This window comes from Trichomycterus rosablanca, chromosome 25, assembly GCF_030014385.1.
Source record: "Trichomycterus rosablanca isolate fTriRos1 chromosome 25, fTriRos1.hap1, whole genome shotgun sequence".
NCBI lineage: Eukaryota > Metazoa > Chordata > Actinopteri > Siluriformes > Trichomycteridae > Trichomycterus > Trichomycterus rosablanca.
The window spans coordinates 13,044,965-13,066,644 of NC_086012.1; the positions used below are offsets into that span (position 1 = coordinate 13,044,965).

General features: G+C 44.3%; 1 protein-coding gene across 1 annotated transcript in view; it reads right to left on the bottom strand.

Annotated features, from left to right (window-relative positions):
- LOC134302812 (CUGBP Elav-like family member 5) overlaps nt 1-21,680 on the bottom strand; it is a 141,145-nt gene that overhangs the window by 65,271 nt on the left and 54,194 nt on the right. Inside the window, exon 3 of the mRNA XM_062988021.1 lies at nt 5,580-5,628. Within this exon, the coding sequence (XP_062844091.1) occupies nt 5,580-5,628 (49 nt within the window). The remainder of the gene's footprint in view (nt 1-5,579; nt 5,629-21,680) is intronic.

Genomic DNA, 21,680 nt, shown 5'->3' on the forward strand with positions numbered 1-21,680 from the left:
CTTTTTTTCTGAATATTGCAATGTTGTTAAATAGTTAGCTTATATACATACACCGACCAGGCATAACATTATGACCACTGACATAGTGACATAGTGGGTGGGATATATTAGGCAGCAAGTGAACATTTTATCCTCAAAGTTGATGTTAGAAGCAGGAAAAATGGGCGGATTTGAAGGATTTGAGTGAGTTTGACGAGGACCAAATTGTGGCTAGACGACTGGGTCAGAGCATCTCCCAAACTGCAGCTCTTATGGGGTGTTCTCGGTCTGCAGTGGTCAGTATCTATAAAAAGTGGTCCAAGGAAGGAACAGTGGTAAACCGGCGGCCAAGGCTCATTGATGCACGTGGGGAGCGAAGGCTGGACCGTGTGGTCTGATCCAACAGACGACCTACTGTAGCTCAGATTGCTGAAGGAGTGAATGCTGGTTCTGATAGAAAGGTGTCAGAATACACAGTGTGTGATCTTTTCAGCTAGAACAACAACCACTTTCCTGAGAAGGCTTCTCAAAAGATTGTGGGAATTTGTGCCCATTCAGTAAAAAGAGCATTTGCCATTATGGCTGGACACTGATGTTGGTCCTAAGCTGTTCAGTTCAGGGCTCTGTGCAGGACGCTGGAGTTCCTTTGAACCGAACTTTTCTTAATGGCTTTATAGAGCTTGTTTTGTGCCCGGGGCAGGTTGGGTCATGATGGAACAGGAAAGAGCCTTTCCTAAAGTGCTGCTGCAAAGTTATATATGCTGGAACCATATAGTTGCCTTTATATAAATGATTAATTACACCTGTTAGAATTGTTATGGCTGTAACACACACGAGGTAAAAAACAGAAGGGGGTGAAGGAGTGTCACAGTACACCCTCCTGTTCGGTGGACAAAGAACCTTCTACTGTCCTTCTACACCAGAAAAGCTCCACACTGTGTAAACTGTGAACAGGTACCTACTGTATCTTTGTTCTATTAATCCAAGTTCTCAAGAGTAACATTTTAATTACAGTCGATAAGAAACATCCCTTTCTCCTTCCTGCAGTCTATAACCAGCTCTGATTCTTTGTAATTACAAGTGGACGCTTAAGTGCTCGCCACTCAGACGTGGGGAAGCGGGTATGCACCGTGACTTTGGTTTTGCTTGGTCATTAGTGGAGGACAGAAAGGAGATTAACCTGGGTGGAACGGTAATGGCTACATTTTCTTTTCTAATGACCAGCCACCAGGGCAGTTTGAGAGAACTTAATCCTGAAGTAATCACATGGGAGTTTTAACCCCCCCCCCCCCCCCCCCCCCAAATCATGAAATCATGAACTGTTTTCATCTGTTTAATGGTTTTTTAAAATGTTGATTGGTCTGATGTTGGAGCCTGCATTCTGTTTACAAGTGTGGGCCACGCCTTTAACTACAGTGGATAAAGAGGGATTCATAGACAGTAAGGGAAGCAGGGGGTTGGGGGGTGACTGAATGTTGGGCTAGAGTTTAAGGTGGCTTCCTCTTTGTGCCGGCAGCCTGACACCCACCCTTGTTTGGGGACATGAAGAAGGGGGAAAATATGAAGAGCTGTGGAGCGAATGGCAGTTGTAGCCTAGCGGTTAGGGTACTGGACTACTAAGCAGAAGGTTGCCACTGTTAGGCCCTTGAGAAAGGCCCTTAACCCTCAATTGCTTAGATTGTATACTGTAAGTTGCTTTGGATAAAAGCGTCTGCTAAAGGCAGAGAATGTAAATGTAAATGAATGGGGAGGAGGCGGGAGGATCCATAAAGGAGGTTAGAAAAGAATGATGGGTAAAATATACAGGCAGTGAATTAGTGAGTTGGGAGGAGTTTTATTTTGGTCGTGGTTGCAGTAGGTCTTAAGACAGTCCTGGGATACGGTGAAAGGTGAGGAATTAAACCATTGTATCAATCAATCCACCTATCGGCATTTTTTGAGAGGTAGTTAGGAAATCTGCTGTACCATCCTGCTGCCCTGCAATTAATAATTTTTTAACAACAGCCTTTGAATCGTTTACCTGCAAAAGTACGAAACTTTAAAGATTTATCTCATTTTTGACCGTCTAGTTGAATGCGCCGGTGCCCGCTGCAGATCTCCTCTACACTAAAGTTTGAGGTGTTGCATGTTGTGAGTGACGGAGGGAAAAATAGAGCTGTACTGTATTCTAAATAATACATTTAAAAAATGTGTCCTGGACTGAATCGCAATACATATTCTGTTACTACTCACACACACACACACACACACACAGTTTGATGGTACATCAGAGGACTATATTGTTTCTCCTTCTCCATTAATACTCCTACTGTTGCCAGGCTGCAGACTTTTTTTTTAATCCCCACAGTCACTATAAAACATTTTACAGGCGGCTGCTACTGTACATCGAAATGCTGCTTCTCTTCACGCTCAAGTCACAGTCACAGGACATACACGAGTACACCAACACCAAACCTACACGCTCACACTGAACTACACAAAGCCTTTATGCTCTTATATTCATAAGGGGTGACAAGATCAAAGTAAAGAGAATAATAAGCAAATGTATTACTAATTTTAATATTTAAAAATAGTTTTAATAATGCGACCATAGTAATGTTTCCTTATTCATTCATTTATTGGCTGTTTTACCATTGCTATATCATATTCAGGGTCACAAGGATCCGATTCACTGGACAAAAGTCAGGAAACACCCTGGACAGGTCGCCAGTCCATCACAGAGCAAACACACACACACAGGATAGTTTTTTAATAGCTTCAATTAACCTGACTGCATGTTTTTGGACTGTGGAAGAAAACCGGAGCTCCCATAGCGCTTTTCCACCAGAAGAACTCTTCTTGAACCGGTTCTGTTCGAGTTTCTTCGAACCTAGGTGTTCTTTAGAGAACCGACCCACGTTTCCACCAGTTTTTGGGAACCAAGCATGCGTCATGTGTAAAAACGGTGGGCGTTGCACAACGAACCGGAACCGTTCTGCGTTGGTGGAAAATGGGTACCAGAGGAAACCCACACAGACACGGGGAGAACATGCACACTCCACACAGAAAGGACCCGGACTGCTCCACCTGGGAATCGAACCCAGGACCTTCTTGCTTTGAGGCGACACTGCTACCCACCAACCCAATTTACATTTTTGTCATCTTTATTTAACTATCTTTTGGAATTAATTTTGTGGGTGGCATGGTGGCTCGGTGGGTAACACTGTCGCCTCACAGGAACCTGGGTTTGATTCCCAGATGGAGCAGTCTGGGTCCTTTCTGTGTGGAGTTTGCATGTTCTCCCTGTGTCCGTGTGGGTTTCCTCCAGGAGTTTCCTCCCACAGTCCAAAGACATGCAAGTGAGGTCAATTGGAGATACAAAATTGTCCATGACTGAGGTTTAATAATGTGAGTGAGTACGTGCACTCTCACTGCTTTTAAATCCTGTACATGTGAACCCGAACCGAGAGCCGAGGTTCCCGACACCGGTCCCAGCTGTTACACTGATGGTGATTCGTGCACTGAGAAGTCGTCCTCTCACATTCTGTGCTTCCTCCCACATTCCCTCTCTCATATATTTAACAAAAGCTGTGAAATCCCCAACTCCAGTCACACTCTCTCCTCTAATGACTTTTTAATTTACTGTCTAATGATAATGCACTTGGCAGGACCAGGATGTGGCCTGTACACACTTCTTCACTCAATAATGCAATCACTTTAGTCAAAATGAAATCCCACAACAGCCATTAGTGAGAGAATGAAAAAAGAGACACACACACACACACACACACAGAATTTAAAATTTATGATGATACTCAAACCCTCACATCTGCCCTATTATCTTTATGCAGCTCATTATCTCAGGTTTCCTTTCAAATGAACCAAATATGAGGGATCTTCAAAAAGTTTCCGCACTTTTATATTTTGGTGGGATACGGTGAGGGCGGGAGGAGTAGTAATCGGTCGTGTCTGATAGACTGAGAGACGCTTATAGTCTGGATTTAGCGGCATCTGATTTCCACCTCCGCACTTATTTAGACTCTATTTATTAAGAATTTTAAAACAAACTACATCACTTTTCTACACAGTCACCTTCCGATGCATTTTTCCAGCGTCGTACCAACTTTTTAATGTCATCAGTAAAATATGTTTTCGGTTGAGCTCGCAGCCACTGATGCAGCACTGCTTTCACATCATCATCACATGAAAATCTTCTTCCCCTTAAAGCTTCTCTGAGCGTCCAAAAAAAGGTGGAAATCAGATGGCGCTAAATCCGGACTATGAGCTCTCGCTCAGTCTCTCAGACACGATCGATTACGACTCCTCCCACTCTCACCGTCTCCAATCAAAATATAAAAGTGTTGAAACTTTTTGAACATCCCTCGTACGTACAGATATTCAACAATCAAAAAGTGGAGCGAAACCCAAACAAACAAGCTGCTCCCACAGAAACCATAGTAACATCTGCTCGTCATTCATTTATTGTCTGATTTAGCAGCACTTTATCATATTTAGGGTCATGGGGGTCTGATTTACTGGGCGAAAGTCAGCAAAAACACTGGACAGGTCGCCAGTCCATCACAGGGCAACCACACACACACACACACACACACACACACACATTTAGGGTAGTTTTTAAATAGCTCCAGTTAACATGACTGCATGTCTTTGGACTGTGGGAGGAAACCGGAGCTCCCGGAGAAAACCCACACAGACACAGGGAGAACATGCAAACTCCACACAGAAAGGACCCTGACCGCTCTACCTGCGATTCGAACCAAGGGCTTTTTTGCTCTGAGGCGGCAGTGCTACCCACCGAGCCACCCCAAATGCTATTAAAACTGAGTGACCTGTATGTGACTTCTACAGCTAGAGCAACAGCCACTCTTCTGAGAAGGCTTCTTACAAGACTTTGACATATACTGTATCTGTGGGAATTTGTACCCGTTCAGAAAAAGAGCGTTTGTATGGCTGGGTGATGATGTAGGTCAAGAAAACCTCAGCTGATGTTCTAGTTCATTCCCAATCTGTCTGAGGTCAGGCCTGTGGAGTTTCTTTATAGAGCTAGCTTTGTGCACAGGGGGGCAGTCATGCTGGAACAGGGAAGAGCCTTCCCTAAACTGTTGTTCCTTTATTTAATTGAGTTATTACACCTGTTAGCAATTGTTGTGGCTGAAATGCATGAATGTAAAAATTAGAAGTGCTTTTATAATACTATTGTTGATGTAGTGTATATGGGGGGGGGGGGGGGGGGGTTATGGGGTAGCAGAAGCAGCTACTAAAACAAAGTGACAGAACACAGAACTCAGTGATTTATACTTTATACTAACACTGATGTTTTTAATTACATTCAGAAACTGCATCTTTTTTTTTTTTTTAAGTTATTTAATATTTAATCATCTACAAGCTCCCTGAACGGTTTTCTCTAAGCGGCTCTCTATAAACTTTAATAGCTTAATAGCTTTGACTTTATTTCCTGTCAGGTTAGAAAGCATTAAGATTTGTTCACACAGGTCCAGGCTGAAAATGTTCTAAACGTGCAACCGGTTGGTCAGACCATTCGAGTACAGACTAATACAAAAGAGAGACAGAACGGCTGAGTAGAAAGTTCTAGATTTTACCTCCACGACTCTCGCTGTCAGCTGGTTTAACCTGAATAGGCCGTGTCATCTGCAAAAAACAAAACAACAGTGATTTTATTACACAGTGAGGAAACAAAGCAACATTCATTTAATGGGGTATGGTGGATGCTTTTATCCAAGGTGACAACTGATCCAGAAACTGAGGGTTAAGGGTTGTGCTCAGGGTCCCAACAGTGGCCCAACCTTTTCATTAACAGTTCAAGGTTCAACCACATGAAAGCAGGTGCAGTTTTACCACGCTTTACACTGGTCAGGGTCGTGGCAAGTCCGATTCTCCCAGAATCACTGGGTGCAATGCAGTAACACACCCCAGACAGGACACGCTAGTAATCTGAAGGTCCCTGGGTTATTGCAAGGTTGCCTCTGTTGGGCCCTTGAGCAAGGCCCTTTACCGTTATTTGCTTGGATTGTCACAATTGTAGGTCACTTTGGATAAATAAATAAATAAGTTAACCAAGTGTTATTTAAACATATATAAAAAATGTCCTGGGTCAACAATATACTGTACATAGCGCTGGGATTCTGAGCTCCCCGAAGTCGCCCCCCTAGAGTGCATAATTTGCAATGCCTGCAGCGGACAATACTGGCCATTAAAAGTCTGCCAGGTGGGAAAAGACTGGATTGAAAAAATGGGTGGGGTCTTCAATGCGTGCAAGGACCCTGGTTAGTAGCCCGAGGTGCCTGTAAAGGAAGTGGATCATGGTGTGGCTCTTTATGTGCGAATTTACAGAAGGTGTGCATAAATAGTATAGCAAAAATGTATATCTGTCTATCTATCCGTCTGTCTATCTATCTGTCTGTCTGTCTGTCTGTCTGTCTGTCTGTCTGTCTATCTATCTATTTGTCTGTCTGTCTGTCTGTTTATATATCTGTCTGTCTGTCTATCTGTCTGTCTATATATCTATCTATCTGCCTGTCTGTCTTTATATATCTGTGTCTGTCTGTTTATATATCTATCTGTCTATCTATCTGTCTGTCTATCTATCTGTATGTCTGTCTGTCTGTTTATATATCTGTCTGTCTGTGTATCTGTCTGTTTATATATCTATCTATCTGTCTGTCTGTCTCTATAGCAATATCTATAGCTCTATATTTATAGCTCTTTCTCTCCCTCTCTCTCTCTCTCTAAATATATACATATCAGTAGATTATTAACCTGTTGAAGTGTGGTATGGCCTCCTCATTTAAGCTAGCATTACACTGCTGTAAGCTTATGGGCTATCATGCACAAATGATGCATGTGCTTAAAAGACATCACAGTACGTCACTTATTAGATGGACAGTGAAACAGCAGAAGCAGGAGCTAGAGCTTTTTTATTTCAATTGATAGTGTCACATGATATGGCAGCCTTTTTCAAATAGCAACCAGCAAAAAACATCCAACAAACTACAGAGAAATGATTACGCCTGTTACGAGTGTTCGTACGCTTTTGACTTTAAATGATTATTGTTTGGTGGGACAGAAAGGTGGAATAGGTTTTTCTGATAGAATACCACAGTTACCGCTCCATCATTTCCCCCCCGTTTGCAGTTTGATCATTCTTACGCTTTTTGTCGTTTGGATGGATGATTTCTTTTCTCTACTCAAGCTCGGTTGTTTTTCTGTCGAGCACGGAGGCATGAAGTTACCCTTTATGTCATGAATAAGGAGCATGTGCCGTGAAGCGGAGTGTGAGAGGAGAGAGGAGCGGCGAAGCTCCTGGAGGATGCATTTGCATTTGTTTACACTCTGGTGCGGACGGGGGGGGGGGGGGGAGCTTCGAGGAGGAGGAAGGGGGGAGACAGCTCGCTCCTCGAACGACTAATGGCCAATGAGGAGCTTTTCGAGGCGTGCGGCTGGGATGCAGTCAAACGTGGTAATGTAATCGGGATTGATTGGGTAATCAGCGTGTGCAGGTGGGTTCTGCTCGGTGGAAAGTCTCCTGAGTGGAAGGGAGAGCGGAAATTGCATCGGCTGTTAGGAATCCGAGGACGGCGCGGCGGCTAGACAAAGCGAGCAAGCTGGAGGGGAACGGAGATAAACCGAGAGAGCGAGGGAAGCAGCGGGTGAGATGCGAGATTTACGCTCGCCCCATAACGCCATTTGAATGATGAAATACTTCCCTGTAGCGACTCGTCACGCTTCATGCCGTACGGGCACAACAGGAAGCGACGGCAACGACGGGCCGCTACAGGAAGTTAGCGCCGGCGCTAGCTCTAGCGGAGAGTCCGTATCTTCCAAGAACCCCTGGTACGCACATCCAAACATGTCTAAACACAAGCTTTAGGCTTTCAGGCATGGTCTATTAGCGCTGTGTCACAGCTGGAAGCGTTTGGTATGAATCTCTTTCATCGTGGCGTCTTTTAAGAAAGCGGGGAACGCATCGCCTCGTCTCTGAGGCCTATTCATTCAATAACACGAACGCGGTCGCTTCTGAAAATTCTGATTCTGTGGATTCTGTGGGCTCATGTTGAGCCTGAGGCTTCTGTAAGCTTTTTAAACCAAAGTTAAAAATGAAATCTCGCTTCCTTTAAGATTCAAAACGCTTATAGATACCTAACAAGCAACTGTTCTGAAAAAAAAGCAGCTATACTGCCTTCAGGTCCATTGATTAATTCTGCACTCGTCAAATCCAGCTTCTTCATCAACACACTGCAGTTTAAATTCTGATTTATTATTAGACCAGGCTTTAACTGTCCAGTCTAGGTAAACTTGTGTCCAGTGTAGGCTAACAGAAAAGGTTCCTTTTTTGTAGCACATCTGCCTCAAGGTTTGAGATGCTTTCAGACGGTTGGCGTCTACATACAGACACCATTGGCTATGTCTTTAGGGAAATGTCCGAGGCCCAGTGATGGACTATGTCCTGTCCAGGGTGTGTTATTGCTTAGTGCTTATGTGCTGAGGGATTCCAGGCTGGTCGGACCTACCGCTACCCTGACCATGATAGAGTGGTGCTAAAGCAGAAAAATGTCATTCAGCTCGCATTGTTATGTTCTATTAAGGTAATTACAGAGGTACCTTGCAACCCGACGTCCCCTAAACTCATCAGCTTTCAAACTTGACGCCATTTGTTGAGAAATGTATACCTTTAAACTCGACGTGTACGACTGCACTTCATCAAAATGTCATCAAAGCTCCACATGTATCTGTGTTTATCTGGATTTTCAGTCCCTGTTTCACTTTTAAACTTGTGATACAGCTCAGGGTGCTGAGAAATGTGAGAATCAGCTTTTCCGAGAGTCTAAATGTTTATCGTTAAAAATGCTTAACATGGTTTAATGTATTAAAAGAACGACACAGGAACACTAAACCTCTCTTAATTATTACTGCTCATAAGTTCTCTCCACTAATAAAATTTCTCACTCGCTGTTTTAGTACAATAAGTGACGGTAAGCTTTGTGCGCCGCCACACTCCATAGGAAATGACAGCACAGCAGCGCAAAAGCCATTGTGCTGCTTCTCATGTGAATGCACCTTTACTGAAAGGAATAAGGTATTTCAAGATCAAGTATCTCCACGATTAAGAAGCATAAGGAAATAATACATTGTTATATTGGTTTTTAACTGTTTTTCAATCGTATGGTGTCAAAAACAACCCCATTATTTTACATAAGCCTAAAATATATGCAGTTCCACAGGACCATAGAGAGCATTAACACGTTTCCCATACATCCTTATGGGGAAAAAATACCTTAACACTCAACGCCTTTTAAACTCAATGGCAATTTAAAGGTACCACTGTACTCAAAAAATTCAGTGAACTTAAATAAATTCCTAATAAAGGAACGTCAAATAGTTTCCTTCCATTTTCGCTGTTATTATGTAAAGTGTATTGAGGTGATAGTCAGGCTGTGTATAATCTATGTAAATAAGTGATGAGTGCCCTTTAATCACCCACTAATCCACTGTTGTTAAAAGGGTATTACAGTCCTGAACAGGGCTTCATTTAAAGCGGTCTCACCGGACACGAAATAATAATTAACGAGATTAGCATCTGGGGAAAGTCTTAGCAAAAGTTGGCTTTAAATCCTGCTGAAAAAAACGATTTCAGCCGAGCTTCCAGTCCAAGACCAACCACGAATCCAAAGCTTTAACATCAAAGTTTCAAAAATTGGCTTACCGTTCGATTCGGTTCTCCCAGAGGTGTTTTTAAATCAGGCGTAACGGGACACCATTAAGGTCCAGTAAAAAACGTATTTTCCTTAAGCATTTACTGTATAGTCTCTATAGGAATCAGCAGACGCAGCACAGTAATGTTTTTCCTGTAAACGGATCCTAATGAGTCTCCTAATGTTATACTGGTTAAAGAGATTATAAAAATGTAGATTTTCACATTTAATCAGCATGTTATCTGGTCACGTTTTAGCCATGAGAGAGAGAGAGAGAGTAATACACACTGTAATACACACTCTAATACACAACGCCCCAGTATCACAGTACACAATCTGCCTCTGAATGTGACATTTACCATGTTTAGGGAAGGTAAATGCCAAAGTGTACGAGGTAGCAGAGCTGCAGAGTAAAATGTTATTTCAGAGCTTCTCTTAAAATCCATCTCGCCAGCGTAGTGATTAAATTTTCTCCACCACATGGAGGGAGACAGACAACCACTCCAAAGGCTTCCAGTCTCTGGTTTAACCACTAGTTTAATTGACAGTTATTAATATTTGATTAGGGCGGCACGGTGGCGCAGTGGGTAGTGCTGTCGCCTCACAGCAAGAAGAACCTGCGTTTGATTCCTCGATTCCTTTCTGTGTGGAGTTTGCATGTTCTCCCTGTGTTCATGAGCCCTTCCCACAAAAGTGCTCCGGTTTCCCTCCCACAAGTCCAAAGACATGAGTTTGTGTGTGTGTGTGTGTGTGGGCATGGGTGTGTGTTTGCCCTATGATAGGCAGGAAACACCCCAGACTGGTCACCAGTCCTTCACCCAAAGAATCAAACCCACCCTGACCAGGATTAAATATTCTCCACCACATGGATGGAGACAGACAACCACTCCAAAGGCTTCCAGTCTCTGGTTTAACCACTAGTTTAATTGCTGAGTATTATTATTTGATTAGGGAGACACGGTGGCGCAGTGGGTGGGGGTGGCGCCTCACAGCAATAAGAAACTGGGTTTGATTCCTCGATTCCTTTCTGTGTGGTTTGCATGTTCTCCCTGTGTCCATGAGGGTCACCCCCCCGGGTCACCCCCCCCCAAGTGCTCTGGTTTCCCTCCCACAAGTCCAAAGACATTAGTTTGTGTGTGGGTGTGTGTTTGCCCTGTGATAGGCAGGAAACACCCCGCTGATGGGTGTAAGAGGCGTGTCTGTGGTGGAGCATGTTGCTAGTCATTAGTTTCTGTTGATAGAAGAATGTCCAGGGGAAAAGCCTATCAAATGTTCCTGTAATAACATAATAATAACTGTGTATTCTGCCCGGGACTGACGATACCCACAGTTGGGAAAAGCACTCATTTGTGGTGTGATCTGCTGAAAAAAATCAATAAATAAAAACTCCTCCCATATCCAGAAACCCAATGAATCCAGCACTGTTTCAAGTGTGACTTATTTAAATGTAAAAAAAAATACCATTATTTAATGCTATTTAATTTCATAGTATTTAATCCTTTTTTGCACCTGTATTAGACTTTTTACAGTGGACAGGCCAACGTGGACCTGACTGTCTGATGCTTCAGCTCGAGTTCGTAACACGCTTCGTAATAATCTGGATGATAATAAGGCTGTCACGATGACAAATTAGCCACCTGCCGGAAGACCCGAATTTATGCGCAGAACACATAAATCTTTACGCGCTGTGCGATTACACTAATGTGCATTGTATTCCACTCATGGCTATTTGTTGTAACTAATGACAAGAACCCGTTTACTTTGGGTAAATATACTGGAATTGATACAGGGGTTTCCTCACTGGAATTCCACTGCATTCAAGCATTTTCTGTGTAGGAACTCTTCCACAATGTTTATGTGTAAAAAGGTACACTTAAAGCGTCTGGCAACCTACAATCGTGTCCAAGTAGAATCCAAGCAATCCTTGTTCAGTGGCCCAACAGTGGCAGCTTGTCAGTGATGGGGCTTGAACCAGCAGCCTTCAGATCACTGCCTCGCTAAACTTCAGTGATGAGAATAGACTGCAGGTGTCTGTGTGGGCACTTTCATGGCTGGGGGTGGTCCTTGGTGCACTGACCCATAATGCTTAGTGTGGTCAGATGAGATCAAGGTCCTGCTCCAGATTTAGACACCTCCAACTGCCAACCTGCCACGTCAACATTATAGCCAATTAGAAATCAGCACTTCATCATCATCATCCAGAACAAGCCAATCGTGTCCGAATACAGACCAAGCAATTAAGGGTTAAGATCTTTGCTCATGGTTCCAACAGTGAAAGCTTAGCAATGATGGGGCTTGAACCTTCAGATTACTAGTCCAGTACCGTAATCACTGAGGTACCACTGCATCACCGTTCTTTAGTAATGAGAATAGATTGCACGCCTCTGTGTGGGCGCTTTTATGGCCGGGGATGGTCCTTGGAGCACTGACCCATATTGCTCAGTGTGGTCAGAGGAGATCAAGGTCCTGCTCCAGATTTACACACCTCCACCTGCCAACCTGCCACGTCAACATTATAGCCAATTAGAAATCAGCACATCATCATCATCATCCAGAACAAGCCAGGACAGCAAGAATGAGTTAGACCAGCAAATGGTTTTGTGATTACACATCATAATAGATGGCCCAACAGTAGCAGCTTGGCAATGATGGGGCTTGAACCAGCAACCTTCAGATTACTAGTCCAGTATTTTAATTACTGAGCTACTGAGCTGTTCTTTAGTAATAAGAATAGATTGCAGGTCTCTGTGTGGGCGCTTTTATGGCTAGCGGTGGTCCTTGGAGCACTGACCCATATTGCTGTGTGGTCAGAAGAGATCAAGGTCCTGCTCCAGATTTACACACCTCCACCTGCATGCCAAACTGCAACGTCAACATTATAGCCAATTAGAAATCAGCACTTTTCAGCTAAAAAGTAAAAACGGTGGCCAAAATAATGGAAACAAAGTAAATAAACGATATGATAAGCTGCTCAAATCACCTGAGACGACAAGTGAGTAAAAAAAGGAAATCCAGAATAAGCCAGGACAGTAGTAATAAAAGAGTTTTACCACCAAACCATTATTACACATTATAATAAATGGTCCAACAGTGGCAGCTTGGCAGTGATGGGGCTTGAACCAGCAACCTTCAGATTACTAGTCCAGTATTTTAATTACTGAGCTTTAGTTGTTCTTTAGTAATAAGAATAGATTGCACGTCTCTGTGTGGGCACTTTTATGGCTGGGGGTGGTCCTTGGAGCACTGACCCATAATGCTTAGTGTGGTCAGAAGAGATCAAGATCCTGCTTCAGATTTACACACCTCCAACTGCCACGTCAACATTATAGCCAATTAGAAATCAGCACTTTTTATAAACCGCAGCAAAGCCCAACTGAAACAAATGGATGAAAGCATGAAGAAAGAATATTTCTATATTTGGGTTGGAAATGGTGAGGATGGGAGGAGTAGTAATCGGTCGTGACTGAGAGACACCTACAGTCTGGATTTAGCGCCATCTCATCTGATTTCCACCTTTTTGGACACTCAAAGAAGCTTTAAGGGGAAGAAGATTTTCATGTGATGATGATGTGAAAGCAGCGCTGCATCAGTGGCTACGAGCTCAACCAAATCATTTTTGCTGATGGCATTAAAGAGTTGGTACGTGATTATGTAGAAAAGTGATGTCATTTTTGAAGAACCCTCGTACTAATGACGATCAAACAGAACTGTGGAGGAACTACTAGAGTCCGTCCTGGATCGTGTATCCGTGACGACGTCCATGCCCCGGATAACGTCCGTCTCCACGTCTCGGTCTTATGAGCGCGCACGTCTCTGACGGTGATAAATGATGGAGCGCGGCTATAAAAGGTCAGCCGTTCAATCGCGGCCTTGTGAGGCCTAAAGCCTCGGCTTGTTTCATGCCGCGCCGCTAAGTAGAATTAATGGCCGCATCGATCGCTCTGCCCACAACTCGGCACAGGCTTTTTGGAGCCGGCAGCCCGAACGCAGGGGGATCTCAGACCTCAATAAAATACACGCACGGTCCATAAAAAAAAAAAACATGCCGGAAGTGGTGCTGTGGTCGTCTTATTTAGACTAAAGCTAGCCATGCTGGGATTGATTCATAAATGAGATCGTTATGGCAGAATGTCAGTCGTGGATCCGAACGCGGTGTGTGAATCAGCTCATCAATACAAAACAAACGGTCAGTCAAATGCTGGTGGGCTTTTTAGGTCCTTATTGAACAACAGGAGAGGTTGTTCAAACTTGGTTTTGGTTTTGATATGAGCTGCCGTGCTGCCGTGCTGCCTACTGCGTGCCTGAGCAGCTGCCTAAATAGAGAGAATTCTAATAAGACATCAGACTTATAGGGTAGATTATTTAGACACACTACTACTGGTGATTACTGTGTCACCGCAGTTTTCACTTACTAAGCTAACACAGTTAGCCTCAGGCCATTCAAACCAATGGGCTGAGGTGGCACAACCAGCTTCCCCCTGTGTACCGAAAACGGTTAAACTGTCCCTGACAAGCCTGAATTTGCAAATAAATCACACTTGTGTAATTATACCTTTATAAGTCTGCCATATTTGTAATTTTTTTATGACCGCACTGAATGCTGGGATTGCCTTCACTGATAAGGAAGCATCACATGTGCCCACATTATTCAGTCAGATTATCGCTTAAAATTAAGGCGTGATATTCCACTAGCACACCAGCGCCGAGATTCTGAACTCCTCGGTTTAAAACTCGGCGTTCCCACCGATCAGCTGGGCGCCATCCAAAGGGCATAATTGGCGGTGCCTGCAGTGGACACGTTTCTGCTAGGCAGGGACTATGTGGGTGGGGTCTTTAGGACACTGATCAGCAGATAGAGAGGTGCCTGTGCAGAAGGCATAGGTGAAAAAGGGTTCCGCTAAGGGGTGCACGTGGGTCTGAGGAAGCGTGAGCAGCAATATACCCACCTCGACTGCAATCAGGGATCCCCCAGCAGCGGAAGACAAAATTGACTATGCTAAATGCATAAATAAAATAGAAAAAAAAAGAATTAAGGCACCTTAGTAGGCAGCATTTTAAGGCATCTTAGAATTTGGACAGTCTTCTTCTCGGGAGACATAAAATGTGTCTATGTAGAGAGCTCACGAGGTTTTCGGACAGAACCGTAGCGCTTTAACGGGAACGGAATCTACATTTGGACAGAGTTTGATAATCCCAGTCTCAGAAAGCATTAAATCATTGAGATTGTCATGATGTGTGTGAACAGTTTCATCTTCAGCTGTAGAACTCAGAACAATCAATCACAGTACGGCTTGTATTTAAAACCACATTTATTTACCATGGTATTACAATCACATTCACACCTATGCGAGTTCCAGCACAGAAACGTCTATCTATCAGAAGGAAGAATAGCCGCGGGATACTCCCCTCTGTAGATTTGTTTGTTCTCTCTTTATTTCCACCCTCACTGTCCTGTTCACCGGCTCTGCAGGCTGAACAGCATCGGCAGGCGCGTGAATAAATCCGGGATATTGTAATAGTATAAAATCAATGTTTAATCACCGGGAGAATGTAAATGTCCTGGCAGGAAATCGTTTTTGGCTGTAAAAGTCAGGATAAGTGTATAGCACTAGCACAAGACATGACTTTTAAAACTTCAATAAAGAGTAGCTGGAGAAATGGCTCGCAGATGAACGTTGTAGTTTGCTCAGTGTTAGGTGGAGTGTGCATATATTTACATGGACGTTTCTTCATTTGGCACTCCTTTTTCTCCAAAGTGACTTGCGAGAGAGGCTGAATTCAATCCGACAGCAGTATTATATCAACCACTAATGTCATCACTAATAGTAATAATAATACTAATAGATTAAACACAAGCGTGTGCTCATTGGTCTGTTTATCTGATCTCCGATATGGTCACTCACCTTTGTTTCCGCTTCCTTAAACCCACACAGACATGTGGAGAACATGCAAACTCAACCTGGGAATTGAACCTAGGACCCTGAACCTAGGCTGTTAAGCAACAGTGCTACCCACCAAGCCACTGTGCTGCCCTGATTCATTACGATAATAAAGTGGGATGGATGTACAACGAGCTCCCTTGACTATCTGAGCTCTCTGAACTTTGTGTCTAAAATGATTATTCAATAGATTAAAGCTGTAGCAAAATTGCGCCAGTTATTGCCTATTTATGGCACTTAACATGAAATGCAGACCCTAAAGCTGCTTTAAAATCCATTTAAAGTCTATTATGCTAAGCCACTACAACTGAGATCTGGGTTGAATCAGTGTTATTGGTGCTGTCAGCCGGCCAGGCGTCTACACAGACGTGGTTGGCTATGGTTGGAGGGATATTACTTCTACCACTAACGTCATCACTAATAGTAATAATAATACTAATAATAATGGAGATTAAACACAAGCGTGTGCTCGTGGGTCTGTATATCTGATCTCTGATCTGGTCACTTACTGTCCCTAACTTTTCTAGCTTTGCTCTCTCCTGGGGATCGAACCCAAGACCTTCTTGCAGTGAGGCGACAGTGCTACCCACCAAGCCACTGTGCCGCCCTGGATTCGTTACAGTAATAAAGTGGGACGGATGTACAATGCTCTCTGAGCTTTGTGTCTAAAATGATTATTCAATAGATTAAAGCTGTAGCAAAATTGCGCCTGTTATTGCCTATTTATGGCACTTAGCATGAAATGCAGACCCTAAAGCTGCTTTAAAATCAACTTAAAGTCTATTATGCTAAGTCACTACAGCTGAAATCCGGGTTCGAATCAGTGTTAGTGGTGCTGACATGGTTGGCTATGGTTGGAGGGATATTACTATCTACCACAGCATCACTAATAGATATAATAATAATAGTAATATAGATTAAACACAAGTGTATGCTCATGGGTTTATAAGTTTGGTCACTCACTGTCCCTTACTCACTGGCCCTCCCTGCTTCCGTCTCCCTATTTTTTTTATTATCTTTCTCTCTCTCTCTCTCTCTCTCTCTCTCTCTCTCATTTGCTCATTCTCTCTCTCTCTTTTCCTCTCAGGGGTCTAAGGCACATGTGTTTGCATTAAAGCACCGCAGCTGTCAGACTGGATTAGGTTCTGCAGGATGGGGCTGCCGTAGATATGACAGGCCTGATGGGGAAGGGACGCGTCTAATTCGGGCCAGATGAAAACGCCAACGCACAGTCGAGGACCGAGGTTCCACACATATACACCGATGGGGGATTACGCACCCGAACGAAGCCTTGTTTACGAACTGTAGGGTTCACGCCCGGCCTTATAAACCCTTTGATGTCAGATTGCGTTGTAGAAAGAGGGGGGGGGGGGGGGGGGCAGTTCAGTCGACAACTTTTCTTAGTGTGAAAATAAGCAAGCGCAGCAGACAAGCTTCCAGCTTAAATGTTAACCTGACTGGTGCCACGTAGGAGTGCGGGAAACTGCAAATGCCAGGGCCTTGCTCTCTGCACCCCTGGCTTTTCATCACCCGGGAAACATATCATAACCGCCCGCCAGGTGAGGTGTGATCTGCGCACCAGAGGCACCTGTCACACTCCCAGTGTCCGACCATCAGAATTAATGGGGTCAGGTCCACGTGACCAGCTACTCTCATTTATATGTAAATGACTGCGCTGGTGCCGCCGCAGCTCCTGCTTTTCCCGCCTCTATCCCTGAAGTTCTGCTCAAAGTAACACCGATGAGTAATTAGCTCATGCTAACGTGAACGCTATTAAACTTTTGCACTCGGTGGCTGATACAAAGTGCAAATGCTGTCAAAAAATTTTAGACACTTGTTTAAATGAGTGTTTTTGGTTATTTAATTGCACATAGTTTAGGGCGGCAGGAAGAGTCTTGGTTCGATTTCTCCTCCTGTGTGGAGTTTGCATGTTCTCCCTGCATCCACGTGGGTTTCCTCCGGGTGCTCCGGTTTCCTCCGACAGTCCAAAAATATGCACTCAGACCAATTACAGCTACCAAAGTGTGATTGCAGAGTGTGATTGTAAATGTGTGTTTGCTTTGTGATGAACTGGCAACCTGTCCATGGTGTTTCCTGCCTTTCGCCCAATGGATCAGCCCCACCGCAACCCTGACCAGGATAAAACAGTGGTAAAACAGACCCAAGTGTGTACATTTGTATCTATTCCATTTTTGCAGCTTGTTTTCCAGCATAACTCCCGTTCAGTGCTCATCTGCCTCAGAAAAAAATACTTTCTGAGCTGGTTTGGTTAGGGACCCTGGCACTGGACGCTGACCATGCTGACCCTGCCCTTTAGAAAGTGTGTTTCTCCACAACTGTTACGATACGTCCCAAAGCTGGAGTCAACGGGGAGAGAAGCCTGTGTGTTGAAGCGTACGGTAAGTGGCAGTGTGTTTATGTCGTATTGATCCTGCAGGCTGGTGAAAAGTGTAAGTGATCTCTGCAGAGTTGCTAAGTTTTATGTAGCATGGATGCCAGAAAGGGATGATGGGAGTCGAAAGTTCAGCTGTTGTCCACCTCATGTGTTGAATTGAGTCTAGATTCGTTACTTTTATTTATTTAGGATTTTGTCATCATGTTTTACACACACTGGTTACATTCATGACAGAAACAGTAGTTACTAGTTACACAAGAATCATCAGTTCAAGTTTAATATCAAACACACAATCCCCATATAGAAAAAACCCAGACAGCTTCACCTGGGAATCGAACCCAGGACCTTCTTGCTGTGAGGCGACAGTGCTACCCACCGAGCCATTGTGCCGCCCTGGATTCATTACAATAATAAAGTGGGATGGATGTACAAGCTCCCTTGACTATCTGAGCTCGCTGAGCTTTGTGTCTAAAATCATCATTCAATTTATTAAAGCTGTAGCAAAATGTGCCTGTCATTGCCTACTTATGGCACTTAGCTTAAAAGCTGCTGGAAAATCTATTCTACAGACCACTACCGGTAAGATCTAGGTTCGAATCACAGTGGTGCTATCAGCCGGTCGGGCGTCTACACAGACATCATTGGCTATGTATGCAGGGAGGGGATGGCCGAAGTTCTGCAATGCTGCAATGGATTGGCGCCCCGTTTAGGGTGTGCTTTTCTTGCGCCCAGTTTTTTTAGTGGACGAGACCTGCCGGGACCCTGACCAGGATAAAACGTTTGATGAAAGCGAAATTAAGTCTGGGTGGCTTGGTGGGTCAGTGAGTAGCACTGTCGCCTCACAGCATGAAGGTCCTGGGTTTGATCTCCAGGTGGGGCGGTCCGGGTCCTTTCTGTGTGGAGTTTGCATGTTCTGCCCGTGTCTGAATGGGTTTCCTATCACAGTCCAGTGTTTGATATTAAATTTGAACTGATGAACCTTAACGACCTGTCCTGTCATGAACGTAACCAAAGTGTGTAAAACATGATGTTAAATTCTAATAAATAAATAAATAAGACTAAGTCTGTCACAATTTTTTGTAGTGTGCAACAGGCATAACTATAACACACATGTACCTAGCACCCCCTGAAGCCCTCAATTAAACCTGAACTGATATACAGTAACACAAGCGATAAAGCGGCTTTAATCATCTACAGCTCCCTACGACAGGGGCCAAACGGCCGCCCGGTGCTATATCATTTCCTGTTGGTTCTGTCGGCTGTAATTATGCACAGGCAGCAGGGACAGAGCTAAGAGAATAGAGAATAGAGGAGCGGCTCTTAGTGTAATTATCGTGTGCTGTCGGTGGTTGATAATACCGGCGGGGTGAGAGTTGTGTGGTCTCCGGGGGTGGTGGTAGAGGACAGGGTCACTCTACAAAGTGTTTCAGACTATAACCAGTCTCTGAGGAGAGAGAAGATCACACCGTGTTGTGTGACTGTACGGTTTATATCAGATTTACCCACCAAAAGTGGGACGAACAAAGTAGTAATTTAGCTGCACTATATGGCCAAAAATATGTGGACACCTTGTTTTGGACTGTGAGCTTGTTGGACATTCTGTTCCAAAATTAAGGGCATTAATATAGAGTGGTCTGTTTGTGATGGATGGGGTTTCCTCGCTCATGCTGTGATGTGCAGTCATTGGACTGTTCTAGGCATAGTGTATAGTGCATAGTGTGAGTCTGTATGTGATGGTTGGATTCCAAGGTCGTGTATGCGAGTCTGGGGCTCTTCCTGGCTAAAACGCGGGTGGTGCAAGTGGCAATGGAATGACAAAAGGAAATTGGGATTGACTAGAAACAAAAACAAAACACGTTGTTTAATACATTTCAATAAGAGCTACTACACAAGGAGGTGAGACTGTTAGTAACACTAAAAGACCTGATGGGCTGTGTCTGATGGGAGGGATGGTTGAAAGGATTCCTCATTACCATACTGATGATCCAACTAGATTGGGACAATAGATAGATGTCTCAATCTTTGTGACTGTACCAGCTTACCGAAGGATTTTGCAGTTTGGATTATGTCAGTGGGAATTTGTGCCCATTTAGTGAACAGAGCATTTACATTACATTTACATTTGCATTTACTCACTCACTCACTTTCTTAACCGCTTATCCAATTAGGGTCGCGGGGGTTGCTGTAGCATGCCAGCTTTTCAATGGGCGCAAGGCACACAGTAACACCCTGGACGGGGTGCCAGTCCATCGCAGGGCAGACACCCACAAACACACACACATTCACCTATAGGGCAATTCAGTGTCTCCAATTGACCTGACTGCATGTTTCTGGACTGTGGGAGGAAACCGGAGCTCCCGGAGGAAACCCACGCAGACACGGGGAGAACATGCAAACTCCGTACAGAAAGGACCGGGACCGCCCGGCCTGGGGATCGAACCCAGGACCTTCTTGTTGTGCTACCGTGCTGCCCTGCAGCATTTAGCAGACACTTTTATCCAAAGCGACTTACAGTACTGTGACAGTATGTAGTCTAAGCAGCTGAGGCTTGAACCAGCGACCTTCTGATTACTAATCACCGTTTCAGTTTATCCCAGTGGTGTTCAGTGGGTCAAACTTAGAACTCTGCACACTCTGCCCAAAATCGTCTTTGTCATACTCAAACACCCTAAACTATTCCCACAACATTTAAAGCATATTAGTTGTTGAATCACTGATTTATTTAATTCCTAGTCAACTATAAGCCCGGTTCATTCAGTTCACGGAACAGCCGTCTCTTCTGACGTACCCGTGGCTTTCGTTTCCTATCGACTGTGACCCGTTACATAATTCGGCCCTTAACGATTCAGAACGAGTTCTCTGTGGATGAAGCGGCTGTGAGATCGGTACTCCCGGGCTGAGTCAGCACAGCGTAGCAGACTGACAGAATAAATGATTCTCTTGTATTGACCCAGCCGTCTGGGTCGCTGCTGCATCTGAGGAATAAGTGGCTTTGATAAAAACAGATTAGCAGAGACGAATCTGCAACGACCTCCAGCTCACGAACGCAAATGAATGAGAGAGATGTTTTCCTCTAATATCAAGAATCTTACCAGAAATTTACATTCATATGGTGGTGTATAAAGTTCAAAAGTACAAGTATCTTACCAGAAATGTACTATGATGGCCGCTTAGGTGGCGCAGCGGTAAAAACACATGCTGAACACCAGAGCCGAGATCTCGACTACATCGTATCGGATCTCGGCTCTGCCTGCCGGCTGGGCTGAGCAGCCGCATGAACAACGATTGGCCTGTTGTTCAGATAGGGGTGGGATATTAAAAGCTGGATACTGACTCTCTCATATCTAATGCAATTACAACCTCAGCTGGCTGATTGATGGCGCCTGCACAGAAATGGGAAAAGAGTGCTGTCAGGGTGTGTCTCTCCGTACACAGTGCTGATCTGCATTGCACTCGTCAAAGTGTAGGTGATAAGATGCATACGGCGAGCTGCTGTGGCTCATGGGTTTGAGCTACATGGGTTTGGGTGGCAGGTGGCTCAGTGGGTAGCACTGTCGCCTCACAGCAAGAAGGTCCTGGGTTCGATCCCCAGGTGGGGCGGTCTGGGTCCTTTCTGGGTCCTTTCTGTGCAGAGTTTGCATGTTCTCCCCGTGTCTG